This window comes from Notamacropus eugenii, chromosome 5, assembly GCF_028372415.1.
Source record: "Notamacropus eugenii isolate mMacEug1 chromosome 5, mMacEug1.pri_v2, whole genome shotgun sequence".
NCBI lineage: Eukaryota > Metazoa > Chordata > Mammalia > Diprotodontia > Macropodidae > Notamacropus > Notamacropus eugenii.
In genome coordinates, this window is record NC_092876.1 from 456,292,550 (window position 1) to 456,310,202 (window position 17,653).

At 34.8% G+C, this 17,653-nt stretch overlaps 1 protein-coding gene across 14 annotated transcripts in view; it reads right to left on the minus strand.

Annotated features, from left to right (window-relative positions):
- CNKSR2 (connector enhancer of kinase suppressor of Ras 2) overlaps positions 1-17,653 on the minus strand; it is a 327,007-nt gene that overhangs the window by 181,087 nt on the left and 128,267 nt on the right. For 13 of the 14 annotated variants that reach the window (XM_072615299.1, XM_072615298.1, XM_072615297.1 and 10 more), the window contains exons 5-6: positions 13,480-13,521; positions 210-329 (exon numbers count right to left, since the gene is read on the minus strand). In XM_072615299.1, the coding sequence (XP_072471400.1) occupies positions 210-329; positions 13,480-13,521 (162 nt within the window). Of the gene's footprint in view, positions 1-202; positions 330-13,479; positions 13,522-17,653 lie in introns of those variants that run through there. The other variant, XM_072615301.1, reaches the window with a different exon arrangement.

Sequence of the window (17,653 nt, forward strand, 5' to 3'; positions counted from 1 at the left end):
TGGGCAAACTGGGGAAATCCAAAAATCACTAAGTCATTCTCTCTCCCTTGCATCTACAGAGAGTGTCACATCAAACTCCTGATAACGTTAGCTCCACTATTCTTGTTCCCCTTCTCATAAGTGACAGAAGTCTATACTGTAGGCCTTTTGCCAAAAGTATTCACTAACTGCTCATGGAGGATGGTTTTAATAAACTGCGTACTTCTTACCAGCCCTTCACTTGGCTTGATGTTTGCTAGCTGGATCACTTCCAGGTGAGCAGACTGTGAAACCAGGGGATCAGACGAAAGGGAGATAATGTGGTCACAGACTCCAGAAAGAGTTTTACACTGAAAATGAAAAGAAAGATTGGGAATAAACATTCCAAACAAATGATAAAGCATATCAAATAACTCCCTATCTGGGAGACATTTTTTTTCAAGAAAATAAGAGCATCAAAAAACACAGCAAGTGACATCTATCCATCCTTCATTACCTTTGGAAGTCATATTATTTCTGCATAAAGTTATACAGGAGGAATGGACTGCACAATATATCAACATTCAGCATAAAGCAACATAAAAGAGGGTTGTGACAGTTTCATGATATAAACTCAGCTGCTTAGCAAAATATCCTTTTCTCTAGGCAAGCAAAACGATGTATTCTAAGCACTTCCTGTCTAATAGTATTTTTTATAAAACATGCAAAATAAATTTACTGATCTCAAAACCCAAGCCAATATAGCTACAAAAGTTCTTTAATTCTATCTTGTTCTCCTTCACCAGTACAATGATCAGAAAGTTTTCATCTAAGAATAAAATGAATGAATGAATGAATGATGATGATGATGGTATATTTGCTTAAAATATGTAACAATATATAATATAAGTTGTGACTATTTAATACCCTCTGAGGCAGTATCAAGTTAAAATCCCCCAAATTTCTACCATTCCTACCACATTTTTCCCCCACAAAGGTTGAATCACACATTTTAATATTTTCTCTTTCACTAGTATATACTACTTCAAATAGCCCAAGATAGATTTCTTTAAGTCAGAGAGGAAATCATCAGTTTGCAAAATATAGCCTATCTGAAATAAGAGAACCAATTTCTGACATTTAATTTAAAAATTACATGAACTCCTAGGAGCTTCTGAAATATTTATATGCAAATACCCATGGAATTTTGCCAAAGTGGTTGGAATTCAATTTTAATCTAAGTTATTCTTCCATAGAGTTTAGTCACTTTGGGGGCAGTATGCAATACTATTTTGGTTTTAGCCAAATGAAGACATATCAAAATAGCAAAAAAAGAGATGGTAACATTCACATATTTAATAGAGACTTTGCAACCATATATTTAGATTTAAATGAGGAGGATGAACTATAGTCTCTTAATACTGGGAGTTAACTGTGATGGATGCTCATGAAGTGCAAATCATCTTACAAATAATTATTTTAAGTGTTGTGTAGGTCAATTAACATTTCTCTCTCTAAAAAGACTAGCTAAAAAGAGTTTTGCTGAATCATATGGCACTTATGATTTGTAATAGCTTTTGGTATACCTTCTATTCTTTCAATAAAACTTCCAGAATAGTAACAAAATATTTTAAATAGATTTAAGCCTTGGCTGAAGCTGGGAAGAGCATATATAGTACCTATTATGTGTGCCATGCAAAGCACTCCTAAAACTCTCTCATTTGACATCCTCAACAATCATGAAAGGCAGATGCTATTATTCCATTTTACAGTTGAGGAAACTGAAGCAAGAAGAAGTTAAGTGACTTACCCAAGATCAACAATCTAGGAAATGTCTGTGATGGGATTTGAATTTAGGTTTTTCTGACTCAGGGGTCAACATTCTATCCACCTTGTCACTTAATTGCTTCTAGGCAATTAAGTCAAATGAAGGAAGCAACATATCCTTGCCACACTCTTCAGTACTGGCTACTCCTTTCCCCCACAGTTCCCAACACACAAGATCAGGAGGAGGAATCGGCATACTCCATTTAACCACAAATATTTTAAAACTCTCTTTTCTGCCACCTCCACCATGTTGAAGTTCACACCATTTAATTATATCATCCCATCCAGAATTTTGTTGGTAACCTCCATTTCACTCCCCTTCTGGACTTAATAGATTCAGTTTTTGAGAGAAAATCTTCCTTTCCATTCCAACACTCATCAATGGCAACTTCTAGGTCTTAAATCAACTCAACTTCTATGACTTCCATGTCTATCTCACCTAAGCAGATGCCTTATCCACATCTGATTGGCCTGACTATGAGGTCAATATAGTATCACAATGAATTCATTTTAGCTCCTAAAATGTTCTTAATTTTCATTTTAAGACAACCACGAGAAATTATATGTGTCAGATAATAAGTAAATTATATTTCTATAAAGGTTTTTTGGTGAATATGCTAAAGTTAGCCCAGATTCTAGTAAGTTTCTAAATAGCTGGTGTAGGATAGGAGGTAATAAAGAATATTCTCCAGCTCAAAGGACTTCACAAATGCATTTTAACTATGTTAGAGGAGTCCTTTATCATAATCAAGAGGACTCAAAATAAAAGATGAAAGTAGATGTGCAGATGAATTTCCTTCCTGGAGGAGACAGTGGCTACCTACACCTCAAAGTATGAAAACTGGGAAAGAAAGGGGTGACAAAACCAAGGAACCATAGATAGAAACATGAAAAAAATTGTGAAAGGTGAAGCATTTAGAAAACAAAACTCTGGAGTCAGGAACCCTAACTGCAGGTAAGAGAGGCCTCTTGCTTTCAAGATTGCCGATAATAATCACTTAGGACTGTCTAGGCAGGTAAAACAGCATAAAAATGTTCCTGACGGGTGACTCCATAATGACACTGGCAGATTCCTAGTTCAAGTACAAAAAGACCCAAAAGTTAATGTTTGACTACTTCTTGACTGCTAAGAAAAAGATTCAAAGAAAAGAGTTAAGGATATAATAAAAAATCCTCGAGCATTTACAGTATTTATGTAAGTGTTCCTTATTCTACTGAGAGGATATTTTATATTTGGTGAATGAAATGACAAAAAATAAACCAGATATGTATGTGAAGGCATGTGCTTTGGGAAATGGGCATGTCGATATTTACATGTAACCATGTCTATTTAGATAAATAATAACAGCTAAAGAAGGAAATGTTGAATGTACTAAACAATTGTGCTCCAGACTTTCTGATAAATCAAAATCCAAGGATCTCTCCCTTAGTCTTATTACATTCTAGTTTGTATCAGGCTTATTTATATACATATAGCACCTTCCCTATTGGATTGGAAACCCTTTAGGGCAAGGACTACATCATTAATAGTTAGAAACATAGCTATGTTTGTATCTCACTATGAAATAGATCTATATTGTATATTTACATACATGCACAAACAATACATACATACATACATATTTCATAAACAATGTTATGCATGCACATATGTGTTGTAAGGACAACATGAGACAACAATTATAAACTTCTCAGCACAGTACCTGGAATGTAGTAAGTGCCATATAAATCTTAGCTCTTTTGTTATTGTTGTGGTAGTAACTGTTATGTAGTCACCTTATAGAAAGGGTCTTTTGATGTTTCAATAAACCCAACTCTAGAGATGAGGTCTGAGATGGAGCAGCTGGATAGTACTAAGTTCTACATACAGAAAAGTTGCTACTGCATACCCTAAGCTACTATAACATGCAATCAATCACGATAGCTTACATTTATATAACATTTTAAGGTTTACAGAGTGCTTTGTGTATGTATCTCTTAGGTGATCCTTACCACAACCCTATGAGATAAGTTACAAATGAGATTAACAAAAAATAAAAATATTGATTATATTTAATAATAAATACAAGTTGATTGGTTCATCCATTAAATGGTTTTCAATGAAAAGGGAAAAAAAGAAATAATGTGAAAATTGTAACAAAACTTCACCAATTTAAAGACATTGTAATTTTTTGGTGAATTTTACATGAGATTATATAATCTAGATGACAGAGTGTAATTATCACAGGACCTCTGAATAATTAGAACAATTTAGATGCCACTCATACTAGGACTGTGTTTCCTTCTTACTTCTGTCTCTTAGAATTCCTAAGTCTTTCAAAACTCAACTGCTAGTGACTCCCCCTTCCTAGTTTCTGGATAAATTATTTTATGCTTATTTTTATATGTTTTGCATAGGTATACACATGTTTGTATATGTATATGTCTAGATGTGTGCGTGTGTGCATATGTGTATATTTTCCTCTACAGAACCTAAGCCCTTTGAGGGCAGGGAGTCATGCACTCAGGCTTTGTATCTCTAGAATTTAGCATACTGCCTTGCTCATTGTTTAATAAATGCTTGTTTATTGATTTAGCACCATTTCATAGCTGAGATGGGGCATTTCAAATTAGGAGTGACTAGAGGGACATGGTGGGATTTTGGAAGGAGTCAGTGGTGAAGCTCAATAACAGTAAGTGGACAGTTCTGGACTCTAGGCTCCTTTAGGTGAAAGTAATCTCTTGATCCAAGCAGAAGCTTGGATCTAATCTGAAGGAACAATATAAGTAGAGAATCCCTTTTCCTCAACCTGACAGAGAGCATTCAAAAGGAGAGTGGCAGAGAGTGCATGGCTGAATGACATCAGTTATCAGTTTGTGGTTTTTAAAAGTGACTAAGAAATTGATCAAAGAGAAGATGGCTATTGTTTCATTGGTGTCTGACTCTTTGTGACCTCATTTAGGATTTTTTTGGCAAAGATACCACAGTGCTTTGTCATTTCTTTCTCAAGCTCATTTTACAAATGAGGAAACCGAAGCAAATGGGGCAAAGTTCAAGGTCACATAACTAGTAAATGTCTGATGCCTGATTTGAACTTGGGAAGATGAGACTTCCTGTGTCCGGGTCAAGCACCCTAATCACTGCCTCACCTATCTATCCCCAATAAGTGTTACTGGTTAACAGACAATAGGAGTTTGCTTAAAATTAATTTCTAATTCATGTCGTTTGTTCATTCTAAAGGTGAGAAAAACTGTAGCTTCTCAGGCCTGGACTGAGGTAAAAGACTAAGCCTGAGGTCAAGTAATGAATGACTAAAATTCAAAACATTGAATTCTAAAGAAAAAGATAAAAGTGATAGTGACAGATGCACATGGGGGTGTAAATCAAAAGCACCTGACACCCATGTATTTTAGATGAAAAAACAATCAACTTGAGCTGGGTAAATCTTTACCTTCTCCCTATTAATTAGTGACACAAATTAAATTTGAAGTTTGAAGGGGACACAGTTAACCTAAAAGATTCTTGCATGCCAGTTATTTGTGCCTGTGAGCAGAATATGAGTTAACAGCGCATTGACATTGTGAAATAAAACAGTGGCATAAAAGATATCATGGAAAATATCATGACCTACCAGGGCCTGAAAATATTCCTTCCATTATAATCTGCTTCATTCATCTTCTCATTAGTGAGTCATGACCAACTTTAGCCATAAAAGGCAATGGAAATAATAGCTCAAGGAAGAGTTTTAAAGATATTTCAGAGGAAAATATCAAAGGAAAAAAATTGGGGATTTGATGTTGTTTAGTTTGGACAAGATAACATTGATGTACGATTTGATTAAAGTCTTCAAATACATGAAAAAGATTTTTGTTTTGTTTTTAAAAGCAAAATAAAGATTTTAGAACTTATCCAGGACAAGACTAGAAGTATAGGGATGATAAAGTCAAGGGACTCAAGGACGATGATTACTAATCTCATTGATATTCAGTTCAGGTATGGCAGTAAATGAAGTTAGAAAAGAAGGCAGAGATTGGGAGAATGTGAAACAACTAAGAGAACTAGAGGTCATAAAAACAAAGAGTATAGAGTAGGATCACTGGGAGTGAGGGAGAAGGACAGCAGATTGCCAGTCTGGAGTGAAATTTTAAATTTCAAAGTTTTGGAAATAATATAGTTTCAGGTGATAATGAAGCCTACAAGGTCTAGTCGTCTTAGGTTGGTTGAAGTAGCTTAGAAATGAAATTCAATGTAGTCTACAATTGAGTCTGCGCTAAATCACAGTTTTGATTTGGGAACATTTAATCAGTATCTTAGCATCTGAAAGTAACAGAAGTACATTTCTTAAAAAATTAGGATTTTACTCAGAATTTTTAGATTAAATTTCTCCCTACTTAATATTATATTCAAGGACCATGAGCAGGAAAAAAATCTCAGAGATCATCAAACTCTGAAATCCTCATTTTTCAGTTCACTGAGATCACAGACACTGACTTGTATAATATAGCTTCTGCCTCTATTTTACCCTAAAAGTTCTTAATGAAAAATGATTTTTTTTCTATAGAAAAAGAAATTAACTAAGAGATCTCTGGGCATACCTTTCAAGTTTAAGATTTTGTGACCCTTATTTGAAATTTAATAATGTCCTTTCATTCTATCAGTCCAAAGCATCCCTTTCTCACAAAAAAGTATAGCAGAGTGCCTGGTACATCCAGGTGCTTAATAAATACTTGTCCAGTGACTGATAGACTAATACTACTCTATCAACCCACTTGGGTTGTTCATCTCAAACTTTCATTCTTGTCACATGGCTGATTTACATATTTTTCTGCTTATACATATCCTTAATAATGTCTTTTATGCTATTTCTTATATCTAACTCACTTTAATCATTTATGGCCTCTCACCTGCATGGGTACTCTCTCCATGGTGCAGAATGACATTAATTAAAGCCACCTCATCTTAGGTGATTCCTATTTAGGTTCTTTTAGAAGTTTCCCATAATTGATCCATTACACATGCCAGAGGTCTTTCTCTAAGACATTTAACATACATGGCTACTAGGAAAGAATTCAGGTTGTCCATCTGTCATCTTTTGCTGTTATCATTAGATGGCCTGAACAAAATTCATCATGAATAATATGTTGCAAATAGCTTACATGTTCCGTGCATCTTCTCATTCCCTTTTAGATCAATGACGATCTCGATTTTTCCAAGATCATAGTTTTCCATGATTCACAGACATGCAAATATAACATCACTATGAAATAATTAGTATAAATACAGGCAGATTTCATGGAATCAAAGAGGTCAGGATCATTAAAATTGAAGTTTTCCAAAGATGAACCAGCTTAATCTTATTTATTTCTGGACCAACTCAGATCATCATTCTTCTATGCTACATTTCTAAGATGCACATATCCTGATGTATTAAGAAAGTGGTATGCCCATGAAGAGGCATGTTATCATCCAGGCAATGATCATTTTTATCAACTTTTTCTTTCTGGTGTGGATGGCTCAGTCAATCTCTTTTGGGTGATAATGAATTTCAGTGAAGAAGTATTATAGTGTTCTAGAGCTTATTAGAATGAGTACAATGGTAATCTCAAATGAGAACACCTAGAGATTCATGCCAGCAATAGGCATGAATACCTCTTCTACTTGCAGAACATTTTTGAAGATACTTGCAGGAACTTTTAGTAAAATCATATACTTAATAGTATGCACCATCATCTACAGACATACTCTGATTTCTCATCATAGAGAGAAGATGCTAGGTTCTATAGAGTTACACCAGTGGAATGCATTATTTGACAGATCCTACCAAGTTGTAAAAGCTTCAAGTATGGCTCTACAATGAACTGTATTCCTGTTTTATAAATATGTCCCTCTCTTGGTATGGGGAGGTTCATCAGTAGAAGATTGGCCCCCCAAGTGGAAAATTAAAATTAAAAGAAAAGTACACACAACTTGGCCATGAGTCAGGAAGCCAGTCTACTAAAAAAAAAGAGAGAAATTGCAATCTTCATCAGTGAAATAAGTACTCAAACTAATGTAATAATGAATTCTCCAAAATTAGCCAAATGATAGTCTTTGTAGACCACACTTGTATCCAGTAATGATCACTATTTAGGGACACTGACAAACTAGGTTAGTTTAGAGCAAAGTTTCTTAATTTGTCATTCACGGTTTTAAAAAACATATTTGGATACCTGCATTCCAATATAATCAGTTTCTTTTATAATCCTATGTATGCTATTTATTGCATTTGAAAGCATTATTTTGAGAAGGGATTCATAGGCTTTCCCTTGCTGTCAAAGGGGTATATAACAAAAAGATTAAGAGCTGCTGGGGTGGAGTAGAGGGCCCAAGATACTGAGAAAACTTAGAACAATTCACTGGACTACTAGTTGAAAGAACTGGGCTGATGCCTGGAGGAAAGAAAAAGATTTATATATTGTGATGATATATAAGGATGGGGGGATGTGATATATAAGGATATTTAAGGGACACATGATTGTAAACACGAGACATTGTCATGTGGAAGAGGGATTGCATTTACCTCAATTTTAATCACATGAGAGCCAGGAAACACCATACTTTCATAGCTAGAGTTTGAGACCAGATATTGTTGCATTGCCCATGAAGGATGTGCTGTCTCTTAGAGGATGCTAAGCTAGAAGCAGGCCCTCATGGGAAGATAAAGTACTTTCTTCATTCCCAGATGGCAGAAATAGGACCAGTGGGGAAAAAATTACAGATTTTGAACTACTGGAAAGATCCAATCTAACAATTAAAGCTGTCCAAAAATAAAATGAGCCGCCTCTGTGAGATTAATGACAAACTTATCCCTGGAGGTACTCATGCTCACTGGGGATGATATAGACAGAATTTATAATTTGGTTAAAATAAGAGTTGGATTAAATTACTTTTGACTTCACTTCTCATTTTAACAAATATTTCCTAAGAAAAAAATCAACCCATTTTCTTCCCTCTAAATTTCCTCTCCTACCTCCATCTCTAATCTAGCCAGAACCTAGCTTGCTGATTATTGAAATTACTAGGACAAAGATACAAGATGCATGGCCTTTTCCATCTTCCTACGTTAATCAGAATGAAAAGTATACTTTCATAATATGCTACTGATCATTATCAAGTATTACATGTTCAAAGCTATTCAGTGTTTTCTTCTAAGTCAATTACACAAACTCTCATCCTCTTTGTGTTCTGTTCAAAAAGGAGGAAAAAACAAAGGTTGTCATCAGTTCTGATATTAATAAAATAATTAAAATATTGATGGGCATCAGGATTCTAAAGAATTCTAAATTCTAAAGAATATTTTTAGAGAATAATAATGTAAACAAAATTGATAACTTTTGTAGCATAGAAAAATACAAAGAGGGAATGGGAATTCGGTTGTGCAAACATGTCCCATCTGGTTTTAATTTTAATTCATCGATTCATTTAAGTTGGGGGGTATCATATTTGTTTCACATAGTAGACTCAATTGAAAGCGTCATACACCATTTCTCTAGCACTTTAAAATAAAAAAAGACCTTGATTGTTCTTCAAAAGGATTATATTTTGTTAACTTTGTGAAGACAGGACTTGTGTCTCATATTTCTTCTGTTGTGCAGGGACTACTTACGTGAAAAAGATTCTTCCAATTCTGCCATATGACAGTGAAATGTTTATTCCCCCCCAAAAAACTGTGCTAGAATAAAAATTTCCTGCAGAATAAAATGCCATATGGTTCTGCGGTCCCAAAGATTTCATTTTTTATGAGTTGTTTATACTTTTGTTCGTATTTGAATATCTCATATTATTTTTTATTTATTAATCTACCACAGATATTCCCATTATATAAAAAGATTTTACAGTTAGAATGACTGAAGTTAATTAACTTTGAAGAGTTGGAAATTCCTGACATTTCATAAACGAACTAGTATCTTGCCAGATTCCATTGCTAATATCACTGGAAGAGACATATGAATTGCTCTTTGGTGCACTGAGGAGGGATAAAGTGCTATGTATTTCCCCCAGTCCTCCATTCAGAATCTTTATTGAGCAGTCGAAACAAGAACAAATCATCTCTTCCACTGTTTGTTTGGATAGAAATCTACAAACCTTGAGAATAAAGTGACTGCTGAAATAAATACATCGCTCTATTTCTCCAGTGAATCTAAAACTGCGTGTGGGTAGAGGGTCAAAACTACCCTTAACAGCACAACATAGCAAGAGAAATTCTCTTAGGTCTTGTAAATGATTTGTGCTGTGGAAACAAGAGTCATTTTTAATATTGTTTTGCCTCATTAAATAGTCTTTAAAAACTAGATCACAAATGAGCTTCCTTATAATAAGACTGTTATGTTATTATCCACGGACAATGAACTCATGTCACTAACTGAACTTACTAAGATTAACTAACATTAAAATGCCTTAAACAGTTAAGTACTATATTTGATTAGTCTGGCTGATGCTACTAAATTCACATTGTAAGATTTAAAGCCGACCAATTGTAAATTCATTCCTAAGGTTTCCTGTTGTGTATACTTACATATATACATGCATACACATACTTATCAGTTCTCCATATTTCCCTTGCTTTCTTTTGAGAAAGTCAAACTGTCTTGTAGCAAATTACAAGGGTCAATAACTCTAATTGTAAAGGTTCTATTTACCCCCTAACCTTTGTAGGGGGGGATGATTGTTCAATGGCATTTATGTGCTATTTTGTGTCATCAATCTCTTCCTTCTAGTACAGAAATGGATAGAACAGCTATTTCAGGAAGATGTACCAAATTTTTTTTTAGAAAACAGACTGTAAAAGGGAATATGATGTCTTAGATAAAGTCTTGGCTTGGTGGTCAGGAAGACCAAGGTAAAAGCCAATTCTCCGATGTATCTTTGCTTTATGACTCTTGCTAAATCACTTAACTTTTTAGTGCTCCAGGCAAATCTGTAAGACTGGAAATAGCAGGGAATATACTGGGAGATGCCTACTCTGATGAAATCACAAGCTGTTTAAGCAAAATGCATAGAGAACTTCTATCTATCATTGTTCTTGATAATACAATTTTGGGGAATAGTAACATTGTACCACTTTGGAAACCATGATTTTTATAGAGTTTTCTAGGAACATCACACTAAGGAAGGGAGCAGTATATTGTTTACAGTTCTTCAATATTTATTTTGAAAGCCCCTCATAGCAAAAACATTGTCTTAAGTGCCAAGGGTATGCAAGGTTTAAAAAGGGAAGATAGTCTGTATCCCAAAGGGGCTTGCCTTCTATTGAAGTAGAGGTAGTGGGGAACAATGCATGCACTGACAAATATAATTCAAGGGAAGGGGTGCTCAGAAAACATGGAATTATAAATTTAGACCTGGAAGACACCTCAAAGATTGTTGACTCTGGCCCCATAATTTTACAGATGAGAAGATTAAGGTTTACAGAAGTTAACTGACAAACCAAAAGTTACACAGCTAAATGAGAGATCTAGAGAAACTGCTCTGTGAAAATCTGAAAAGAGAGAAAATACCTTAATCTTAAGGGACTTGGGAAAGCTCTTTGGAGAGGTTGGCCCCCACTGTAAGCCTTAAAAGAAGATAAGAATTCCAAAAGGTAGAGATGGAAGTAATGTCTCCTGCCAGAGGAAATGACCTCTATGAAGGGAGTGGGGGAGATTACATGTGGAATTTTGGAAATACCTAGTTCTCTCAAATGTGAACTGCAAGAAGGGAAATATTAATTATACAGCTAGCAACATAAAATCTGTATAATAAAAATATGAACTGCCCATTTTACCAATGACAATGTTTGCTTAATTTTCATATTCCTCAGTCACACTGTGTGGGAGGATGAACTGTATATTTATCATTCAAGGACCTTTCTAGGAAAGTTCAGACAGAGACATCAACCAGGGGACCATGGGGTGATAAATTTGTTGGCTACAGCAAAATGTCAAGAACCTTCAACTAAATCACAAATGCCCTCTGTATCAAGGATCTATGCCGTTGAAATCATAGTGGATGCATCAAATTCACATCCAGCACATAGGACAGAAGGGTAGAAATTTCAGTTGGTCTCAAGACTGAAAGAGCAGGTCTGAGAAACCATAGCCTCCAGTTGTATATCTACTCCATCTATCACATACATGAATGGGGAAAAAGTCCATTACTTTGCTAAACTTCTCTCTGTATTCACAAAGCAAAGATGATATAATTGGCCTACCCGCATGCCCCACTCAGGGAATAGTCATTGCATTTTTTTTCTTTTTGATACCAGTAAGAAAAATAATTGCAGGAATTTGGGGATTACTTATACAACACTTACATATTGAGCAGTTTCAATTTTGTAGGTGGGTCATATTCAAATACAATCTTAAAAATATAAATAAAATATTCTTCCTATATTTCTTGTCCCAGTAATACCATGAAGTCATGTATTTTGTGTGACCTTGTACAAATCACTTAACATTCCTGGGCCTCTTATTTACTTAACAAAAAAGTGAGGGAGTTAGACTAGATGGCCCGCAAAGTCCCTTCCAGGTTGATATTTATACTGTAGTAGAATCCTGGGATGTTGGTGAGGTTTGGCAGCTTGACCTTCTATCTTCTAGAAGGGAAAATTCAGAAACAAAATGTAAGTGACTGGTCACCCTCTTTTTCCATAGAGAAGTTTAGTGTCAAACAAAGCACTAATATGAGAACTCCTTACTCTCCTCTATTGCTTCTTATAAAGGACCTACTTTCAATTACTGTAATGTTTATCAAACATAAAAATAGATGTGAGATTATACAAGATTTTATGCATCTCATTCAGAAAACAAAACAAAATCTAAAAATAAATTAGACTGAAATCTTTTATTGGAGCCAACATATTTCTCTAGGTATGGAGATGGTGCTACCCCTACATGAAGTGTACTTTTGCTCATTTGTGGCTATGTTGGGTCTACGGAGTACCATTCTCAATGGTTGCAATTACCTCAGTAAAAAAAGGTGAAAATACTGTTAAATTCTCTTAAAGCAAACAAAGAAAAGAGGGCAAAAATGACTACCATCTAGTAAGATGATAAATATGCAGTTCTGACATGGTACTTCATTACTATTCTAAAGAAAATAGATCTAGAAAGCACTTAACATCAAAAGCCCATCTTTATATGGACAATTTAAGAAAATAAGCCTGGCTCATCATCTCACCAGAGGAATAATTATGTTATCAGGACAAAGAGAATTTGGCTGATGGAAATTTTTCAATGCTACCTAGTTCTCAGGAATTATTTAACACCTTTGCTCTTCTGATTTGTAGTATCTGACCAACAACTATTTATTCCATCTTATGGAGGAAACTTTAGTTTAAATATCTAAGTTGGGTACTTTAATCTTCTGTTTTTGTTTTCAACTAGACACACTATTTTTATTAGGTATTTGTAATATACTTTTTGTAATTTAAAAAGTCCTACGGGCTGGTGGATGAAATGAAGAAAAAAAGGAATGTATTTAGAATGAGTTGAAGTGAAAGTGGAAGAGTGTTTTCTCCAGGTCACAGTATAGGGGGATACAGTATGTATTAATTCTTTGTAGCTTCCATTATAAAGAACACAATTTGCTTATCTTATCTACATATTTTGGGGTGATATTTCATTTGTGGGTCTTAAATCTATATTCTAGTAATAAAAATGAAATATGATCTAATGAAGAACTATAAATATACTTACCACATGTAGAATTTTATTCTCTGTTTCATATACTGTGCAGTCCTGGGGGAAAAGAAACAAACGTCAAGTTAATAAAATCTTATAACGCTTAAAAATTTTGTGATGTCTCATGGCATTTCATTTGGAGAGAATCTTAAAAAAGACAACTAGAAAGATTGGAAAAAGATTTCACCATTTACCCTCCAAAAATGAATGCCTCCAAAATTTTGCCAGTGACAAGTATATTTTGTGGTCAAGTCCCATCTAGAATATTGTCTACAGTTCTGGGTATCACATTTTTGGAAGGGCGTGGGTAAGCTGGGGAACATTCAGAGAAGGACAGTTAAGATAATGAAGAATGTCATGATCCCACCACATGGGCATTACACTAAGAAAGTGGGAGGAGGGAGGATGTTTAACCCTGAGTGGAGAAGACTCAGCCTGGGATGTTATAGCTGTCCTCATTTGTTTGTGGTGGTCATGTAAAAGAGGGATTATATTTACTTTGCTTGATCCAGTGCAGGAAGCTGAATTAGAAGCACAGGGTGATGTGAATTGTAATCAGGTTTAATGTAAGGAAAAGTTTCTTAACAAGTTGAGCCACACAAAAATAGAGTGGGCTGCCATGAGAGGTAAGGGGTTGCTGTTGCCAGAGGTCTTCAAGCAGAGTTTACATTACCACCTGTGGGGTATACTGCAGCGATGATTCTTACTCAGTTGGCTATTCATGTCCATCCCAATTCTGTGATTTGCCAAGTATATAGAGATCATTAATACGTGACAAAGCATATACAGTGCTGAGCATAATACCTGGCACATAATGAGCACTGAATAACTGTTTATTGAATTGAACTGAATATACAGCAACACCCTCTTTCAGGGATGACTGTAAGAAACCTAAACTCAATTGAAGGGTTGTAAACCTACAATTAAATTAATTGAAAAATGCTGCTGAGCTGTCTGGCACAAAGTTGACACAGTAATAGTTTGTGGAATGAAGGAATGAAATATCCAGGTACTTTTGGTCCTTGGAGAGTCCTTTAAGTTTTAATTCAGAGATAATTTACCTTATTTTCACCAACCTTCTACCCATGTGAATTGGTTATGTTACCCCAAGAGATCAAGTGCACCAAACCAGGTCATGAGAGATGGTGGATATGAAGGAAGATGTCCCTAAAGCTAAACACCAACAAAGGTTTGGGTCAGCAGAGTTTCACAGTAACTGTTTTAGAGTATAGGGGGAGTAAGAGAAGCCTAATGACTTTAATCCATCATATTATGTTTCAATTATAAATTTTATTTTAATTTGAGCTTTAAATTGAAATACTATTCTTAGGAATTACATTTTCTGCTATTATTGAAACAATATTCTTAATTGGGACTGGACCTATGGTTTCTTTGATGTTGACCATTATCAAAGAACGTGACTCCTTCTACTGATTTAGGGTGTTACATTCCATCATTGTCTTATTGAATTGACTCACAGCCAGTGTGGGTCAGAGTAGGGCTTAAATCTAAGTCTTCCTAAATTCAAAGCCAACTCCCTATCCATTATACATATTGCTTATTTATTACTAATAGTCTATCAAAATGTTTCCAATAAATGAGTTCAAGAGATTTGTTGCATTCTGAAGTGGAATTTTTTTATGACAGGATGTTTTTTCCAGAATTACAATTTTGTAAGGAATTTTAATAGGAAAATGGGATTATTCTAAAGAAGTTTAACTTAAAGTTTTTACATGTATAACAATGATATATAAAGAGAGGTACACCTTTATCATTCAGAAATATGTTTTAACACAATTCAAACTTAAAAATTCTATTGGATTTGTAACTAGAAACACTCTGGAATAATTCCTGAAAAAAAATGCATCTTCAATAACTGAATAAGGCCTTTGCACTCTACAGAAAAATTCATTTTATTACCTTGATATAATCTATAGTGATGCCACCTTGCATAGTAAGTAAGAAATGGCTTTGGAATCAGGAAGACCTGTATTCGGGTTCTGCCTTAGGATGACACATACTGACTGTGTCACCTTAGACTAATCCCTTATCCTGTCAATGCCTCAGGAAACTCTCTAAGACTATATTGCAGGAAGGTGCTAACTGCCATTAGCATTGATAGATGTTTCCTATACCAGAGAAATTTTGGGGTCTTCTCTATCTCACCTTTGAAAAAACTCAGCTCCCTTCCCTGAAAAAGAATTCAACCTTGTAACAAAATAAAACAGTTAAGCAAAAACACCCTAAACGGGGATTTCATTTGACAATGGACACCACATCCTGCCTTAGTATCTACCTCTGTCCCAAAGGAAGACAGCATATTTCATTATGTGATATCTGGAACCATTGTTAGCCTTTCAATTACTACGAGTTCAGCTTCCTTTTAGTAATTTTTTATTTACACTCATGCCATGATCATTGACAATTCTTTTCTATTTTATGATAAAACAATTCTTTCAAAACTTCAGCTGGCTTCACTTTAGTACTCTAAATGTAACTCCTCGAACTATTTGTTACAAGTTTCGAGTTATGTACTCTTTCCTCTGTAAGTAATTTTATTTTTTAGTAATCTTTGTCTTTTGTTTCCCCAATCCATCTGCTACACAACTGTCAACACAAAATATTGACCATTCTGTCCTTGGCCAAATACATACATATACAGATACACATACACAAAGGCATGTGTGTGCACATGCACACATGCTTAACTTCAACGGATTAAAATTTCCTCTAGGATTTTATACAGAATCTTTAGCTTAGCTTTTAAGGTGCTTGATAATTTTACTCCAACCTTTCTTGTGCTGTCTCTTATCATTCCCCTTATATACCTTCAAATAATTAAGCTATGATCTGTTCTCTACCATTCTCCATGCTTGTGCATGAATGGTCCTCCATGTCTACAGTCAGTTGCTTTTTCTCTTTTATCTCCTGGAACCCTAACCTAAATGGTTCTCAAGCCACTTTTGTCCATAATATACTATTCCTTGCCACGAGGACTAATAGGATACCAAATGGCTAAGCCGGCAACATGGCAGCCGCGAGTGTCAGAAGACTCACTTGTGTAGCATTTCTTTTTAACAAGAGCAGCTGTTCTTGCTGAGTTCTTCGCGACTTTAAGCCCTGACCGGTTTTGAGGTCAATGAATGTTTAATGACACACATGTGCAATAGACATTTGTTTATTTTGTCAATATTATACTTACCATACTATGTATGCTGGCTAAGTAAAAAAAAAGGTTATTAAAATTACTTATAAATGCTTCTTTATCTGCTATTCCAAACTCCAAAGCACAGTTGGAGAAGCTCACAGCATACTGTTTAGCTATTTCTTTGGAGACACAACTCAGGTGTTTCCTATACAAGGACTTTTTCATTCTCACATCTTCATAAACTTTTCTTCATATTGAAATTGCTTTCCATATATATGCATATATATGTATGTATGTATGTATGTATGTATAGCACATGTATGGGGGGATTTTTCACACATTAATGAGACCAAAGATGTTTTTGAATATTTGAGTATTCAGTATATATGTTGTGTTCCCATCCTCCACTGTAGAATGTAACCTACTTGAAGCAAAGGGCAATTTCATTTTTTGGTCTTTATGTCCTTAGTATCTGCTATAATACTTTATACTGAATAGGTATTGAATTACTGCATTGGATTAAATATTTCAATACAATTTCATTATCTGTGGATGAGTTATATACCCATTTCTCTTTAGTTGAATAAAAACATCATTCTTAAAAGGTAAGCCATTGCTAATAAATAATCAGCAGTAGAGAATTATTTTCCATTACTGTTGGATGAAGATTGAAAAATCTTTCTTTGCCTACTCTTTTTCTCCATCATTTTCCATGAAATTCCTTTCCAAACCATGCAATACACTTCCAAGTCACTGAATTAGTTAGAAAGCAGATTATGTATAGAAGTTTTTTTTTCCTTTTAAGAACTTTTTCCTTTTCAGCAAAGTATGCAGAGAACCTGCCACCCACTGCCTAGCTACTCCCACACAAGATCATAATCAGTTATCGTCTCTGTGAAACAATGACATTAGTACTTTGCTCACCAGAATAGAGAAAAATCTTTCTTCCTACATGCTAATACTCTGTATTCCTTATTTTTCAGTGCATGGATTTTATGTAAGTTTGCTGCACCTGAGCTATATGTCATTAAATATAAATAA